The sequence below is a fragment of the Alosa sapidissima genome, chromosome 19 (genome assembly GCF_018492685.1).
Source record: "Alosa sapidissima isolate fAloSap1 chromosome 19, fAloSap1.pri, whole genome shotgun sequence".
NCBI lineage: Eukaryota > Metazoa > Chordata > Actinopteri > Clupeiformes > Clupeidae > Alosa > Alosa sapidissima.
Window position 1 is genome coordinate 26,680,001 of NC_055975.1, and position 19,089 is coordinate 26,699,089.

At 44.6% G+C, this 19,089-nt stretch overlaps 1 protein-coding gene across 2 annotated transcripts in view; it reads right to left on the reverse strand.

Moving 5' to 3' along the window:
- The window catches only part of snap25b (synaptosome associated protein 25b), a 32,017-nt gene that overhangs the window by 7,747 nt on the left and 5,181 nt on the right, over positions 1-19,089 (reverse strand). For both annotated transcript variants that reach the window (XM_042071345.1, XM_042071347.1), the window contains exons 2-4: positions 7,495-7,597; positions 5,302-5,343; positions 1,985-2,033 (exon numbers count right to left, since the gene is read on the reverse strand). In XM_042071345.1, the coding sequence (XP_041927279.1) occupies positions 1,985-2,033; positions 5,302-5,343; positions 7,495-7,566 (163 nt within the window). In that variant the 5' untranslated portion in view covers positions 7,567-7,597. The remainder of the gene's footprint in view (positions 1-1,984; positions 2,034-5,301; positions 5,344-7,494; positions 7,598-19,089) is intronic.

Here is a 19,089-nt window from a genome sequence, read left to right on the forward strand (position 1 = left end):
ATTCTATTCTATTCTATTCTTAAACTGCATATTATTGAAATGCAATGCTTTACTGTAAATCCTACTGTAGCCTACCTTAATTTAGCTTCAATATTAGCCAGTATATCTCTCTCTACTGTCTCTGCCATAACTACAGGCACTGGGATTAAAGCATTTGTCATAATCCTGCACAAGGTGGCATTTAAAAGCACTGCATAGCTGAGTGGCTGGTACTGCTGGCTGCCCATCTGCCAGGCTGCCAACTCGCTGTGGCCAGTGTTCAAATCCTGTTCAGGGCAGCTCGAGCGGAAACTGGCACTAGTATCAACCCGTTCATGGTAACACAAGCAGTTAAAAAAAATGTCAAATGCCATCAGAATTCAGTCTTCGTTCTTCATCTTAATCTTTATCGTAATTTAGTTTGGACATAACCTGTGCACCTGGCAGAGATATCATCCATCAGTTGAGTGATTGTGTGTGTGTGTGTGTGCTACTCTGGGCTACTCAAGTGTCGTTTCGAGAACAAACGCGAGGGCTAATTAGTGTTTGGTGGTAATCCTGGGGAACAGAGGCGATTAGTGAGGAGAGGGAACGTGTCAGTGGAGAAGGAGGGAGGGACATCTTATCTCCTCTCAGGCTGACAGTAAGCTCTCGCTCACTTAAGGTCTCACTTCCTTCTGCTCTGTCTGCTTCTGCTTGGATCAGGCAGGGGCCTGATGTTTCACTAGAGGCTGCCTTTGTGAATGCCTGTTTGATTTTTTTCCTTTATGCTCCACACTTTCAGGTGCCAGAGACATTAATAATAAGATCTAATGTTTGGTTGGTATATACACTACATCATTTACTTGGGATTTATTTGATTATCTCTGAAGAGAAAGTTAAATTTGCCAGAAAAAAAATTATTCTCAAAACAAAAAAAGTCAATAGATCAGAGCAATAACATCATTAGTCATTAATCACAGGCACTGGAACATAATCCTTTTCTTCTTGTGTTCATGCTTTTTCCTGGAAATATTCAATTGTGCTAGATGAGTGGTAGGGTCCCATTGATTGAAGTGTGTGTGTGTGTGTGTGTGTGTGTGTGTTGGGGGTGGGTAGTTGGGTAATCTGAATCTGGAAATTGATTGCACTGGGGCAGGAACAGGAGACATCCATTTTGTAGGAAGTGTAGGGGGCAGCTTTATGTTGGACTGATAAGCTAATTAAGGTCCCCCTCTACGCACACAAGAATCCACTCATTTGCTGAGGAAAGCAGATGGATAGAGTTCGTTTTTAGCTCTTAAGAGATAAGCAACACCTTGTCAGATGATGACACAGTATACAGGAATTTCTCTTTAATTTTCTCTCCTCTTGGCTTCTTCATGGTGTGTGTGTGTGTGTGTGTGTGTGTGTGTGTGTGTGTGTGTGTGTGTGTGTGTGTGTGTGTGTGTGTGTATGTGTTTTGATATATATTATCTCTGTTACAAATTGATTTTGAGAGTGTGTGTCCTTAGCCAAAGGGATTATAGAGAGATCCATTCTTAAGCTTGTGGAAAATTCATTACTAGCAAAACGGATCGTCCCCCTTAAACACACACACACACACACACACACAGACACACACACACACACACCACTCCTTACTCCACTTACGAGTCAAATCCCAAGCTGACTTTAAAATCTATGAACAGTTACAGATTTAAGGTCAGCAGGTCTTTAAAATGCACTGCAGGTATAATATATTTATGGTATAGGTGTATGATACTTTAATATCAATGCACATATCATACCTATAATGTAAACATTTTATAACATGATTTATAACATAATTATGGCTTGCATTTTGCTGTCCCAATCCCTAAATGTGCAATTAAGCAAGCTTAAGCAATAGTACCTTCACCTGTAATATTGTACCAGTCATATTATACTGTATAATGACAGTTTACCTGCTCTATTCCTTTAAAACTCTACTCGTGTTCTCAAGCTAGAATTACATAATCACCACCTCATGCCCATTGAGACTCACCTCCTTGCTCATCGAGCATAACCAGAGTTCTGATTCCGGCATCTTTACTCTAGTCCACCAGAAGCAGAGGCAGAGGCAGAGAGGCAACGCAGGGGAAGGACAAGGAGGACAACAAAAGAGAGAAGGACAAGGAGGACAACAAAAGAGGGAAGGACAACAAAAGAGAATGAAGAGAAAAGACAAGACCGTAGAGAGATCAGAGATCAGAACGGGTAATCATCCACAGGATTCACAGAGCAGAACACAGTAAAAAGTCAGACACAGTCAGTAAGTCAAAAGCAGTGAAGGTTATTGATGACTTTCATTTCTTTAGTAATGTAGGACATGTGGTGGGGGTGGTAGGCACCATACGGTGAGCTAGCTAGTGCTATACCGCTCATAGCGAGACGTGCTGCTGCTCTGTGGCTGTTCACATGTTCCGACTGCGTGCTGTACACGGATGCCTCCAGAGCATGTATGTGAAATATGGCTGCCGCTGTTCTGCTGGGTGCAATAAGGCTCTATTGACCTAAATAAAGCAGATGATCCTCATTTGCAGCACACAATCCCTCACTGTTTCATTATTTCCACCAGATGGAACGGCGGGCATGATAAAACGCAACCATCAGGCAGAGTGGATTAACGTGGGCAAGAACAGGGTACCTCGCTGCCACAGTTTTAAAAGGTTAAACACGTCTACAAAGCTTTTTTATTTCTTCTCCACACATGCGAAGGAAAACTGACATTATACAGAGCTTGTCTTCTGTGTCTGTTGTGTGTTTGTAATTATATCATTTACTTTCCCCTGCACTTTTTTCCCTAAGGCACCTGTCAACATGCAGAATTCGACCCCCACACACTACAGATTAAAATATTCAGCACTGGCAAAACTCCAATCATTTGCTATTCATCCAATGTATGTTCCACGGGTTAATGCTTCATATGATAGGGCAGAGGTGAATAAGCTAATCACCATTCCCAGACAGAGAAAACACAATTAAACATATTTGACCTTTAGCTGCAAATTAAATTAAAATGTCTTGACATGCAGCATGACCACGAACATCAATCATTTGAGTGCTCAACAGCAAGTCATAAAAGCTTGCTATGGTCATACTATTTAATGTATCTGGACTGGAGTCCTTAAAAGTAGCTGTAAATTAACTGTGAATGTAAAGCACGTAACATATAGGTTCTTTAACATCCATGTTAATTCAACACCTTTGATTTTCCTTTTTTTAACACTCAATTTCATGTTTTTCAGATTTTTCTGTTTCAGAGGAAATTGCTTCTTTCACATCCGTTTGACTTCAATGACTTTGATGACTTTGAAGCTTGAAATTAGACACAAGACACTACATCAACTCACTCCAATGCTACTCCACGCATTTCATCATATGCTGCATTTAATGGATGTCCTCCTACCACATGCACCCATTAGGTCTAAGCGGGCGTAAATCACCTTGCCTGAGTGAGGGCAGGGAGTGCTTTGCTATCATTAACAGAGGACAAAAGCTGTGGAGAATCACTATTGATTTTAACATCAGGGGCAAAAGACTCACACAATGTCTGCACCTCAACCTTTCTATAAATACTGGGAATGAGCCTAGCAATCTCTCCTGGTCAACTCTTTAAATTATGTCAGTATGTGTGTGTGTGTGGGTAAGAGAGACTGTGACTGTATGTGTGTGTATGTTAGAAGAAATGGATAGAGAAAAAAAAAGAGAGAGAGAGAGAGAAAAAGGAGGAAATAAGGGAAGAGAAAGGGAGAAAGACAAGGGGGGAGTAGAGAGAGAGAGAGAAATTGTCCCAGACATACAGAAAGTGAGAGAGAGGGGGAGAAGAGAGAAAGAGAGATGATGGTGATAAAGGAAGTGGGCAGAGCTAAATTAAGTGCTTGAAGAACAGAGAAGGCAATTTCCCCCCGTGACAGCGGACCCATCACCCCCGAGCAACTGAGACTGTCCTGCGGCCTTCTGGGAAGGCAGCACTGACAGGGTCTTTAGATGACAGGGCCTGATCAGCGTCTAGCGCCTCAATCCCGCGATTCTACAGCGCTCTCTGCGGCACGCTAACGCTAAGCCCCCCTTTTAAACAGAGACTGCTGACACACCTGTGGCTTTCTCTCGCATATTAATCGCCTGCTCGGAGTTTCAGAGAGACGCCTGCAGCAGCACTCTGGTCTCGACAGAAAGACGCTAATCTGTGGAGCTACATTTACACATTTACAGCATTCTTACACTCGTGCTGGCAGAGTACGAGTTGTGTGGCTGGGAATTATTATTATTTAAATTATTTCATGGCGAATGTTGTAATAAAATGCAAAGTGCAAAGAGTGCAAAAATTGCAACACACCAAAGCTCCATCCAAGAAATCTCAGTAGAACAAATGATGTTTGATTTGCAAATTACAGACTGAATTGCAACAGTGAACAGGCACAGAGGCTTTCACGATGAGCATTTGGTGAGACAAAGAAAACCATTTATGAGTGCTGCCATTACTATGTGTAAGTGATTTATATAGACTGACGTCAAATTTTATGAGGCATTATGAATACTTTATAACCCTTTGTGAATGTGTTTATAATTCTTAATAGATGTTTAAGTGAAGTGTTAAGCCAGCCCAGTGGTGTGTCTAGGGACGACTACGCCTGCACAGAACAGCAGAGATAGCATCACTTAGCATCATTTGCTGGCAGAATTGCTCAAAAAGTTAAGCTGTGTTTTTTTTATTTTTCTCTCTATGTGTCTGTCCATCAAAACACTACATTTGGTTAAACATGTCAAGGCATTGTTGTTGTTTTAACTTTTCTGTCTGCTTTTGTGCAAGTTTTGTTTATTATATGTGGCTTTTGTGCAAGTTTTGTTTATTATATGTGGCTTTTGTGATTTAAGTGAATTTGCTACTGTAACACTGCAATTTCCCTTGGTGTCAATTTCCCTTGGTGTCTGACTGTAATGTTGTTGTTGTCCGTGGTTGTGACTGTAATGTTGTTGTTGTCTGTGGTTGTGACTGTAATGTTATTGTTGTCTATGGTTGTGACTGTAATGTTGTTGTTGTCTGTGGTTATGACTATAATGTTGTGGTTGTCTGTGGTTGTAGCTTTTGTGTTGTTGTTGTCTGTGGTTGTGTGTTCTCAGTGTCTGTGGTTGTAGCTGTTGTGTTGCTGTTGTTGTTTGTTGTCCGTGGTTGTGGCTGCAATGTTGTGTTGTTGTCGTGTGGTTGTAGCTGTTGTGTTGTTGTTTGTTGTCTGTGTTTGTGGCTGTAATGTTGTTGTGTTGTTGTTGTGTGGTTGTAGCTGTTGTATTGTTGCTGTTGCTGTGTAGCTGCGGTCTTACCTCCTCCACCAGCGCAAGCATACGCCGGGTGCTCTCCAGTGACTGTAGGGAGAAAGAAAAAAAGAAAGTTGAGGAAAGAAAGGGAAAGAAAAAGAGAAAGATGCTCAGACAGGAAACTGCACAGCTGCACATCACAGAGGGTTGACACCCTCTGGGAGAGTTTTAACAAGGAACAGAAGAATCTAAACGTATGTTCTTATGGCCACCTAGATACCGCCATACCTCATTCCATTGCGCTCTGGGCACTTTCACGACAACACCAATGAGGCTAATTTGACAGGCTGAAGTGAAATGTTTTAGCAGGTGAAAGAAATATTTGCTCTGAAAAAAGGAAATACCTAAGTACCTTGCCAAATGTTTCACTTATTGGTTTACCACTGTTAATTACTACCACTAATTATCTGAGAAAATATGATCACGTGTCAAAACAGACTCATCAGGTAATCAGTGCTGTTGTGGAAATTGTGGAAAATAACTGCCAATGAAAACAGTCTTCTTTACACAGAGGATATTTTTAGTCTTGGCAGTATATCATAAGTCAGAAGAGTGAACTGACCGGTAAGAGGTTGAGAGTCTAATATCCTCACTTTATCCACACAGAGCGCTACAGCCTGACTCAATGTACGTACAGTCCTTACTCTCTCCGCTTGGCCAGCAGTCGCTCTATGCCCTGGGCCTCTAAGCAGAGGACCGTACTCATGAATGTTTCATACGGCCATTTGGAAGGAAGGCTATAAATCTACGCAAAGGCAAGATGACTCTTTTCCTCTCATTAAAAATGACTGTGCTATGAATGTCTTCTTCTGCAGGACACATCAGTAGCATTTGCTCAAGGTAAAAAAACAAAAACGGCGTAAGATTTATCTATCATTGTGCCCGTGATGAGGGATAAGATGAAAAATGCATTAAAGATCAATACAGGGGAGAGGAAGCACCCTCTTTGTCTGGCTAATTGTGCTATTTGCCCATTACTGATGCAAGGAATGCCATCTTCCATTCAGTCTTACTCCTGACTGAGAGCTCCCTGGATTACATCCGTCCTTTTGTACATCAGGGCAGGTCATTTACGAGATGACCTTTGGGCGGATTCTCTGAGCACAAAGCTTTGACTATCTCTCTCCTCAGAGATGAGAGCTCCGGAACTCTTGATCGCTCTCAAAACAAACATAAAAAACAAAACAAAAACAAAAAAACCTGGGTCAACTTTGACTAGCAGAAGATTTGTCTTTGCTGTCATGACATTTGGAGCGGGGAGGCTGGTGAGATTAGTGGTAAAAAGGAACAATGGCATGCACATCACATCACATCAGAGTGCAGTGTGAGAGAAAGTGGAATAGAACATTATGTCCAATATTCCAATATGTGGTTTAATGTTCTATTCCACTTTCTCTCAGGTGCTATGTGGACTCACTGAGGTCCTCCGTGTGGACGGGTTCAGCTGGACCGAGGGGACAGACGATCACCTGCCTCACACAACTAATGCCCGAGTGCGTCCATGACACTGCTCTTTTTTTTCACGAACCCAGAGGACGCAGCTGACAGGGACACTGAGGCTGTTCTGACCACTTGTTTTCACATTGGACACAACACAGGCAGAGCAGAGTGGCCATGAGCCTCACTGCTAACTGTTATATAACCCTCCTGTGTGTCATACAGATGGCTATGATAGCAGATGGCGTGGACGGACTATCTGATGATAAAGACCAGCTCTGTTCTGGTTGGCTGTTATCTTGCGGTTGAGAACCGACGCGTTCTACCGGTTCCCAGTTCCAGCGTTTGCTGTTATCTGGTTCCCCCATGATCCTTGTTCCGCTTTCACAAATGAGCTTCAGAGGGGATTCTCATGTGATTTGCATAAGAGATGTGATTCACCATTTCTTTTTCGGTCAAAGCTATTTCTATATGAGGCCAACCATATGTATCTGAGCCAATGCTTACAGCCTGTGTGTGTGTGTATATGTGTGTGTGTGTGTGTGTGTGTGTGTGTGTGTGTGTGTGTGCGTGCGTGCGTGCGTGTGTGTGTGTGTGTTTGTGCGTGCGTGCGTGTGTGTGTTTGTGTGTTTGTGCGTGTGTGTGTGTGTGTGTTTGTGTGTGTGTGTGTGTTTGTGTGTATGCATTTTCTGTGTGTGTATTGGCTCCACTATCCTGGCCTCCCTCCCAGGTTTACAGAACCCTCAGGTGTGTGTGACGTACCTCATCTGCCAGCTGGTCGGCGCGCTCTTGCAGGTCGGTGAGCTCATTGCGCATGTCCGCCTCGTCTGCCATGGTTACGCCGGGGTCTCAGGTACGAGTGGCTCTGCACACACAACGAGAGGGAGAGAAAAGAGTGTGTGTGAGAATCTGTACATAAGAAAAGGGTGCTTCTAAACAGAGAGACACAGGGAGAGAAAGAGTGTGTGTGAGAGAATCTGAAATACTGTATATATATAAAAGAGTGCTTCTAAAGACAGTAGAACAGAAGACTAGAGAGAAACAGTGTGTGTGAGAATCTGTGTTTCAATGTAATTTATGAGATGTGAAAGGAAAGAGTGGCTCAAAACACACAGAGAGGGTGCATTTGAATGAGTGAGTGTGTAAGTATGTGTGTGTGTGTGTGTGTGCATGTGTGTGTGTGCGTGTGTGCACACAGAGTGTGCATTTGAGTGTGTGAGAGTGTGTCTGTGTGTGTGTGTTTGTGTGCATGTGTGTGTGAGAGAGACAGAGAGACAGAATAGCTTTTTCAATTTCATTTATGTGTGCTGAAGAGGTGCTTGTTCCTATTGAACACCAGTGGGTGCACACATAGAGGCATCGGGCAAGAGCGATGAAGTGCAATAAAACAATGACATCCTAGCATACAGTACTGTGCGGCTTACTCATCAACAGTCCACATCTCCATAATGGCCACTCACTGGGCTGTTATTTGGAATAAATTGAAATGACACTTTAAACATGATCACCGCTGTGCATCCTCCAAGCAATTTGAGCAAAACATCAGCGAATCAGTTTGAGTCGAGATTATTTGTAAACGAACACAAATGCTGACCCCAGTCCCCTGCCGAGGTGGTGCTTTAACCTGACCCAGTACACACACACACACACACACACACACAGACTGAAAGGATTAGCCATCATCGTTGTGGCGACGTGTGAAGGTCTCCACTCTGCCTTTCAGACAAATTGCTTTGGTGCCTCCTCCCTGCGCTGAAGTGAAAATCCATAATATTACCAGCCATTTCTGTCTGTTACCCTCAAAAGTAATTGCAGTAACTTCCCCCGTGATCCGTTTCAGTAGCCATAGCTGATCAGGGAGAGTGAATGGCCGGCCTCTGCAGCCTGACAAGTTATTTATGGCTGATGTACTCCACTGAGTTTTTCCTGTATTTCTACCTCTCATTGTTCACACTCAGCACCAGTCGTCAAATGATATCACTCCAATGTTCTCCTTTCAGGTCAAATGCTCTAAAACAAGTGCCAACATAAACTATAACTATTCACTAATAACAACAAATATCTGCAAATAAAGAAAGAACAAGCGCATACGGTACTATGCAGCATACACATTTAATTAGTGATGATTATTTAAAAAAAAAAAGAGAAATATATATATAAATATATATCACTGATTATGCAGTATACTTGTACAGTACATGCATCATACATACACACATTCTTTACAAGTCACTAGTTCTATGTGATGTTCAGTTGGTCTACCCATGAAAGCCAGGGTGTCTGTTTACAGCGTAGCTGGTATGGCGAATGTAACCTCCTTGTGAGGACAGGCTGGTGACTGGTTCTCCTGAAGACGTCTGAAGCATGTGGTTGACTAAAAGCGGGGAGTTTGCAGCTATTTTTGCCTCTGCCAGTCGCCAGAGATTTAATGTTTCATGGACATGGAACAAACTCTGAAGTGCTCTTTTATGAAAAATATATGACGCTTTCACTCCCTATTTGAGTGAGAAGAGTAGGGAACGTGTGGCCACAGATGGATTGTACAAAATCCTGCACTCGTACCTCTCACTGGGTAGCTTGTGTTAACTATTCATCAAAAACAAACTATGTTCAAAGCAATGAACTGCCTCCACAACAACACAGCATGAACTGCATTCTAATGCATCCATATGAAAAACCCATCTACAGCAAGTTACTCAAGCTACTGCCATAAATGCAAAATGCTTCAGCAGTCTGATAAGTAGCTCTCAGTGAGACAGACATCTAATGGCGCTGAGCATCGGCAAGGCATCTATGACTCCCCTCCCAGTCTCCTCCGATGAACATGCAGCCCATGATGAGTCCTTAAGTGTGACGGTAGGAACACAGGCGTCCTCATGAATAAATCCTCCCCCGGTGACACATGGCGGAGGTGACTGTGTCCTCGGACGGTGCAGGAGGGGCTTGGGGTTCGAGCGGTTCTCCTTATCTCTGTCCTCTCGTTCTTGATCTTCATCGCTTTCTCTTGCTCATCTGTCTGCTTTCGTTCTTCTCGCTCTATCTCTTCCTCACTGCCTCATTCATGCAGTCTTTCTGTATCTCTCTCTCTCTCCCTTTCTCTATCGCACGTCTCAATCTCTCTCCCTCTCTCTCTCTCTCCCTCTCTCTCTACCTCTCCTGCTCTCTCTCACATCACCTTGCCTCTCTCTCTCCCTCTCTCTCTCCCTCTCTCTCTACCTCTCCTGCTCTCTCTCACATCACCTTGCCTCTCTCTCTCCCTCTCTCTCTACCTCTCCTGCTCTCTCTCACATCACCTTGCCTCTCTCTCTCCCTCTCTCTCTACCTCTCCTGCTCTCTCTCACATCACCTTGCCTCTCTCTCTCCCTCTCTCTCTCCCTCTCTCTCTCTCTCCCTCTCTCTCTACCTCTCCTGCTCTCTCTCACATCACCTTTCCTCTCTCTCTCTCTCTCCCTCTCTCTCTTTCTCTCTCCCTCTCTCTCTTTCTCTCTCCCTCTCTCCCTGTCTGGAGACGTGGCCCTGCCTATTCCCTCCATCAATAATTGAGCGCTCCTAAGAGAAGCTACACGCACGGGGGCAAACGAGGCTTTTACAATCCGCTACATCCTCTACGCACGGTTTCGCCAGTGCTCCTCTTGTTTGGGGCAGCCTGTGGTCTGGTCAGCTCATCTGGTAAAGCACTGCTCTCTGAGGACACCGGCTTTATCTGCGGCACAGGCTAAGCTAATCCACTGAGGGAGAGCCATGACGACGCAGGAAGAACCACCCAAACATGCAAGGGCCAAACAAACAGTCTAAGGGCCAAACAGTCTAAAGGCTAACGGCCATTGGCGGCGACATTCGCGTCTATGGATTTGACGGCCAAGACATAGAACAATTTTCTAAACTTTGGTGTCAGTGGGCTTTGCTCCATTAAACGTAATAGAGTTCTAAACTTTGGCGTCACTTGACACGCGTCAGACTCCGCCAGTGGGTGTTGGCCTAAACACTTAATCCTGTTCCCTCGCCACCATTTGCCTATTAGGCTGCTGCCGTTTACTTTACTGTAACTTCAGACGCTAACTCTGCTCACCTGTGGACAAAGCTGCCCTCCAGATTTCTGACATTAAAGAATATATTATGCTCATCAGCGAAGCCATGGTTTCTAACTGAAATGTCTACACTCTTTTGCTGAATCTCATCATGCTGTTTCCACACACCATATGCAAATGGATGGACCGCCTGTCATATTCCCTTACAAGGCAGCCTGCAGCTGTAACAAATGCATTCAATTTTGCCACCCTTTAGCATAATGTGGGCCTCCGAAATGGAAGCACTTCAGTGTCGAAAAGCAAAAAAAAAACAACAACGGTAAAAAAGCACCAATCATTTGAGCACTTGTGTTTTATGCAAATGTTGTGAATAATAAGTCCTGGGTACACAGAGAGAGAGGGCATGGATAATCACTGCTGTTATGCAAGGCAAGACACCAGGCATTAGTATCTACCAGAAAATGCTTAGTTTAGAATTCAGACTTAGTGCTATTTAGAATTCATTTAGGAGGTCAACGGACAAACATCCTGGCCTGTCCACACCAGCTAAAATATCTCTTCATATTTCCACTGGGGAACCAAAAGAAAAACAACTAAGATCGACTATCATCAACTATCTACGTACTGTATGTGTGGATGCATATGGTGATGTATTGCAATGATGAAAAACTTTGTTAACCTACAGGCATGCAACCTCTAGACATTATTATAGAAAGAGTTTACATAAAGGACATAATAATGTAGAAATAGAATTTAGAATTAGAATTTAGATTTTTACATTTGCTGTATGTTGAAGCAGGATGAGAGGGAAACTATTCCCAACACTGGAATAAAATAAAATATGTAAGCCAGAGCTGGGTGAATTGATGACTATTCTGAAATATTAACGCTTAATTTTCAGTGGACTGCTAAATTTAGACTTCCCCTTCCCCCTAGGCTAATCGTTCAGCCTGCAATCAGTGTAAACGAAATTCAATGTAAAAAACAATTAAAGCCATTTACATGTTACCAGAGGTTCCCTCCAGATATCTGACCACCAGCCTGTCTACTTAGTGGAGTGCACATAGCCTAGAACAAGGCTTTCCCTCTAATATGGGCCTCCATTTTGTCACCATTACTTAGGATGCTGCTTGGTCTATATTTGGGTTAATTTACATTGAAATGTCCCCTTAGAAAGCATTTAGTGCCAAACCAATTGAGCTACAAGAAAAGAGATAATGGCATGGTGACCTTCATGTGCTGATAGAGGTCATCTGGGAGGTGAATGTCAGTTCATGTTTCCATCTGATTAAATCCCTTCTGAATCTACAACTGGTCCAGCACAGTCGCGAAGGTCGGGAAGAGGCAGTTAAATCACCCCACTCCATTTTACCCTCCTGACTCATCCTGCAAAGGCCTCTGGGAAGGGTTACTCCTCCGGGGCCATTTCAAACAGTGCGTTGCTGCCTCACATGGCAGGATTATCTAGAAATCCTGCATTTCCTCTTTTTAACAGAGAGGGAAAAAATCCATTATCTGCCCAATGTGGAAAAAAGAAAAAGAATAAGTGCATCTGGAAGGGTGGAATGCAACAAATCCAAGGAGTTCAACAGAGGCTGTCGAATAAATACACACACACACACACACATCTGACAGAACAGGGGGACAGTGGGATATTATCTTCTGAATGAAGTACCTTTAATTACTAGACCCTCTCTCTCCTCTCTCTCTCCCTCTTTCTCTCCCCTCTCTCTCCCCCCCCCTCTCTCTTTCCCTCTCTTTCTCTCTCTCTCTCTCCCCCTCTCTCTCTGTTGAGCATGGCATCTGGTACTTCCCCCTCCCCTCCCATGGAGACAATGCTGCTCCACTCATCCAATTTGATGGAGGCTGTGCGCCCGCACTTCATCATGGCGGGGCACAGGAGCGCCGTGCCAGAGATTAAACCTACAACCCAAAGAGGATTTATTCCCCACTGTTTTCACTGTCCACCCACCTCTCTCTCTCTCTCTCTCTCTCTCTCTGTCTCTCTCTCTCTCTCTCCTTCCTCTCCTTCCTCTCTTTCTTTTCTCCCTTCCTTCTCTTTGTCTCACTTCTTTCTCCCCTCTCCCATCTCCTCTTTTTCTCTCCTTCCCTCTTTCTTTCCTTCCTCTATTTATCCACTATCCTCTCTCTCTCTCTCTCTCTCTCCATCCTCTCTTCCTCCCTTTCCCCTCTCCCTTCTTTCCACAACCTCTCCTCTCCTCATTTGACAAATCCCTTAGTCTGACTCCATCCACGGATCTCATTACAAAGAGCCATTGGTGGAGGGCGCTCCTACATTGGAGGTGGATGCCGTAGCTCATCCGTCGCCACTAGGTAAAATATTACCCCGCCAACACCCTGATTTACTACCGGAGTTGTTTTTACTGCTGGCGTGGAAACAGGTTCAAACCCAATATCATCCACACTCCCCGCGGCTTCCAACACGGTGCTGTGAAAATTATGATTTCACACTGAGCAAAGTAACATATCTTGTCTCATTTTATGCTCGGACGACATCTTGGATATTTCAATTAAAAACGCTGGCACCAAAAAAGCGGATAATATCTGTTATTATATTATCACCGTATATGGTGAATAATAAATATGATAAAACTAGGCCAAGATTCTAGGCCATACATCAGAAACATGTACAGTATTGTGAGATGCTGCTGCACAGTGCATTTAACATGAGCAGAGCATTGCAATGGCTTTGCATGGCTTTCCTGGGGTGTCTACGGTCTGTTGCACTGTTGACGTTAATGCAACATACGTGCACAGAGCCTCAACCAGGGCACTCGTTCACTGTGGCCGGGGGGGTCGGTGGTGGGTGCAGTAAGTGTATTGGACACAATGGGGATGCATGCGTCCACTGGTGGGGGGGGGGGGGGGGGGGGGGGGGATCGGTCAGGTCTCTGCCCGAGGCCGGACCCTTTAAGTCAGCGCGTACTCTGGGACCTCAGCACTCTGGGATCTGAGCCCTACCCGCGACATGGACATGGCCGACCTTTGAGCAGATCACTCTTTTAGCTTTCACTCGCCACGTGGTGAGTACAGTCTCTCTCTCTCTCTCTCTCTCTCTCTCTCTTCCTACGTCTCTTTCTTTCTTACTCCCTCCTTCCCTTTCTCTCTCTGCTTCTCTTATTTTCTCTCTCCATCACCCCCCCGTCCCCCCCCCCCCCCGTCTGCACAGTAAATCTCCCTGAGTTCACTCGCCCACACACCCTTCCCCACCCCCACGCACACACACACATAAACACATACACACACTCCCCCACCCCCACACATAAACACACACACACACACACACACACACACACACACACCCTCCCACTGCCACTCACCACCTGGCCTCTTCCTGTGTTGGCAGGCCCAGCCAGATTACAGCAACATCAACAGCAGCAGGACAAGGGTGACAAGCAGAGTCAGGCGTCTTCATGGCACTCTACCTCTCCGGGACGTGACTGTCACACACACACACACACACTCTTACGCACGTGCACGTACAGTATACACACACAAGCCTCCTGGCAGATGACTCCCTATCATCTACACTACCACCATCTCACGTTTATTGAATCAGGTCAAAGACCAAGACTTTCTTTGACAGTAAATACATACAGTATGACGAAGGTCAACACAGCGAGTATTCACTGATTCTTTCAGAGCTACCTTTGCAGTTGCACAGGGATGCAAAAGCAGGCTGATGGTCAATACCTACTGAAGATGGGTATTAAGATGAGCATGGTGTCCAAACCCCAACCAAGCCACACATTCCACAGTCCACAAGTCACCAAGGCCCCACGGTGTGACTAGCGCTGATTCCTTTGATCACCAAATCAGCACCCTTATATAAAGAGCTCTGTAGAACAGCAGGAATCAGAATAAACAACACTTAATCAGTGGCTTGAAGCCTCCCCTACCAACCAGCCTGCTCTCGTCCATGTGAGCAGAGAAACTAGGGCGTGATGTAATGTTGTAGAGTGGACGCGTGATGGGTGAGGAGCAGAGAGGAGAGGAGAGGAGAAGAATGGAGAGGAGAGGAAAAGAGAAGAGAGGAGAGAATAAGAGAGGACAGGGGAAAAAAGGAGAAGAGAGGAAAGGAGAGGAAAAGAGAGGAGAGGTGAGGAGAAAAGAGGAGAGGAGAGGTGAGGAGAAAAGAGGAGAGGAGAGGTGAAGAGAGGAGTGGTGAGGAGAAAAGAGGAGAGGAGAGGTGAAGAGAGTAGAGGTGAGGAGAGGTGAGGAGAGGTGAAGAAAGGAGTGGTGAGGAGAAAAGAGGAGAGGAGAGGTGAGGAGAGGAGAGGTGAAGAGAGGAGATGGTCTGCTGTATGTGCTGTACATACTGTACATGCTGTGTGCTGTGCTGTGTTGTATGTGCTGTGCTGTGCTGTGTTGTATGTGCTGTGCTGTGCTGTATTGTGTTGTGCTGTGCTGTGCTGTGTTGTGTTGTGCTGTGCTGTGTTGTATGTGCTGTATTGTGTTGTGTTGTGTTGTGTTGTGTTGTGTTGTGTTGTGTTGTGCTGTGTTGTGCTGTGCTGTGTTGTACGTGCTGTGCTGTGCTGTGTTGTACGTGCTGTGTGACGTGTGCTGTGCTGTGATGTGCTGGATGGTTCAAAGGTGAGCAAGTGGCGGGCATCCAGATGACAGGTCCTGCTGCCTGAAGAAGCTACAGTACCACGCTGCCAGACCACCACACTGATGTGCCCTGACAGGGAGACATGTGCAGGTGAGACACACACGACTGACTCCAGCACTGCTCAAGGACATGAGCTCAAGGACACTCCCACCTCACAAACACACTCTTTAGAGCTAGAGGTGAAAGATGTTTCACCAAATTACTGTAAATTACCACAAATTGGATCTAATCAATTAATTCATTACACTTAATGGAATTCTAGAGGATCATTTAGGGTGCTCGCGTCAGACTGTCATTAATAATCCTTTGACTTGCGGTTGTCATTTGTCAGTTTTGCCCTGTACTGGCAAACCAGACTCAAGAGTGACATTTAGAATGTTCAGTCCATATTTCCATTCTAAGATATCCCACAGAATTCTAGAGTGCTAGAATGCCATAATATGGCATAGTTACACCAAAGATACTTGATTACTAATGTTTGTGCCTCTCGCTCCGCTTTAACCCTCTCTGGTTACACTCTAGTAAGTCATTTAGACAAACTCCAATCTGTAGAAAATTGCTGAGACTGATCCTGACTAGGAAGCTTTAGTCTAAGGTGGCCTTTTATTTAGGCTACAGTACATCATCAGCTGTCAGTGATGAAATACTTCTATTAGGGAAATGTGACACAGCAATCAATCAAAGAAAGCTATTTACTTTGGACACACCACACTATACAGAAAAGTAGGACACTGGGTAAGACAATCTGAACTCAATCTCTATTTGGGTACAATACATCACAAAATATACTTAGTACGGCTATGATTAAATTGAGGGCCAACAATCTTATTCTGAACCAATCTTGGCGAGACACTGTTGTACTTTGTTCTCTGCTGTGGCCACTGTGTACTGGTCGTGCTGCCACCTCCTTCCCTTTCACCACATGGGGGGATGTTTAGCCTTTAGCCAGGTTCCCTTGCACAGGGGTGAATATGCCACTTGTGTTTTGAAAGAAAATACATTTCCAATAGAGAAACAGATGCAAACCCCCCCCCCCCCCCCCCAATAATAAAAACAAACAAAAAACAAGCAGCAAGATGATTAAAGCAACTTCTTTTTCCAGACGGAGTCAAGTGCATTTTCAGAGTTCACATCACAACCCCAGCCCGCCTTGCTCCTGTGTCTGGAAAGATCCATTATTCACCAGAAAGGATGAGGTCACCATTATGGATGCAACACTCTATCTGTGTCAGGGAGCGCTCGGTGCCAGCACAGATGTGCCGTGGGTGTATGAGGGCCGCACTCTGCTCTGAGGGAGGAGAGGATGTGGGGGGTGGAGAGGGTGGAGGGGCTGAGGTGAACAAGGATGCCACATGCTGCGCCTTTCATTGCCCCCCTCAGAGACAATAAAGACTGGAACACCCCACCCACCCCCCCAACTGCCCCAAAAAACCCTGTAGGTTTTGTGTCCTCCTCAATATGTCATCATCATATTACTGGAGGATACAAATCTGAAGACTCCTTTATAAAGACCCACTCGATGCTGCTTTTCCTGCTGAAAACACCAGAATGTTAAGTGACTCGGGCATCTTCCTCAAAAGAATGCATACTTTTGATGAAGATGCACACAGCAGTACAACCATGTTATCTGAAGCAGTACCAGTATGTGACCTGGGCTATTTTCCTCAAAAGGACACACAACCATATAGTGTTCTCTACACTCTATACTAGGGTATATTTTTGGATGATAACAAGTGTAAACATTTGTTTGGGACCAAAACAATGTTACATGACCTTACTATTATACTGGTCACCACCATCTTTTGAGAAAAAAGGCCATACATATCGATTACCAAACTATCCTTCTTTTGCCTCCATTGACAGTAGTTTGTGCAGCAAGGCTCAAAATAGCAATTTACTTTGAAGTAACAGGCTTGCCCCCCAAGGCTATCGCTATATGCTATTTTCTTGTAAATGCATTCCAGTCTTACTCAAAACTACTCCTATTAACATACGTTTGGTTCCCAACAAAACGTTACATTCGCTATCATCCAAAAATAGACCCTAGGTTTTTCTTAGATTTGAGTTGTCCTTTAATTGGAAATTAAGTGTGAACGTATTTACAAAAACCCTCTTCCTTTACAGTTTTTCTCGATTGCTTTTACCTGCTTAAGTAAACTGGAACCCACTTGATCTTCATGACTACATTCTTTGCACAGCAGAAGTCATCTCTTGCGAATGTGTTCACACATTTTCATTGGGTTCACACATTTCTCACACCCTTTTGCAAAACAGTTAACACAGGTGTCATTCAAAAGCCCTAAACTCTATTGGTTTTCCCATGCTAAACAAAAGGAAAACATCTTCTCACAGGTGGTATAGATTCCATGCATAAGTCTGAATCTCTTATGCATGGTCTGATAAAGACTGTTTTTGAATTGGCAACAAGTTGTAGTGTTTGAAGGCAAGATTTGCTTTTGCTGCATGTTTTAAGTGTTTTGAGAGAGTAACAGCCTTTTGCAAGCAAAATGTGTCATTTTGTCCAGAGTGCTTTTGTTCAGACACGGGTGTTAACTGTTTTGAGAACGTGATGTCACAGTTGACACAGGCATCAAAACGATCGAGAAAAACTGTAATAGACTCTGCAGCCACCAACGAGTGGGCAGACTCCTGGACCACCAACACTGCATCACTGGCGAAGAGAGCTCAGCGCCGCCTGTACTTCCTGCGGAAACTCAGGCGAGCAAGTGCTCCACCAGCCATCATGACCACATTCTACCGAGGCACCATTGAGAGCATCCTCTCCAGCTGTATCGCTGTGTGGGGCGGAAGCTGCACTGAATACAACAGGAAAGCCCTGCAGCGCATAGTGAACACAGCTGGAAGGATTATTGGTGCTTCACTCCCCTCCCTGAAGGACATTTACACCACCCACCTCACCCGCAAGGCGACCAAAATTGTGAGTGATGCAAGTCACCCCGCTCACAATCTGTTCGATCTACTGCCCTCTGGGAAGAGGTACAGAAGCCTGCGCTCCCGCACTACCAGACTCACCAACAGCTTCATACACCAAGCTGTAAGGATGCTGAACTCTCTCCCTCCTCTCCCCCCTCCACCCTCAGCTACATAACATCCTGGACATTGGACCCACAATGGCCGCGTGCACTACTCCACTTGCACACTTGCACACTTGTACACTTTACAACTTGTTGTTGTCCTGAAAACACAACACATCTGCTGCTCTTACATAACTTGCACCACTATGTCACTTTCTTTCTTACTTAGGTCAAACAGAACTACACAAGCCTTTTATTGGCCTGACTTTGCACTAGTATTTTATTGACTGTCTATGCACAATTTCAACCAAATTTTGCTGCTCTTATTTTTTTCATTATTATATGTGCCCTCTTATTTACTTACTTTTTTGTTTACTTGAATGTTATGTTTGTCTGTGGACTTAAATTGGTAAAATATGTCTTGTCTTCACCGTGGGATAGTGAGAAACGTAATTTCGATCTCTTTGTATGTCTGGAACATGTGAAGAAATTGACAATAAAGCTGACTTTGACTTTGAGCATTTCTGCCATCTAGTCCGGGGCAGTTGTGCTTTCTGTATTTAAATATATGGATTTCATGCTTGAAGGTTGGGTCTGGCCATCTGGCCACAGACGGCCATAAAGCCTGAGGTTATTTCTCCGACCCACAGGCTTAGCTCCA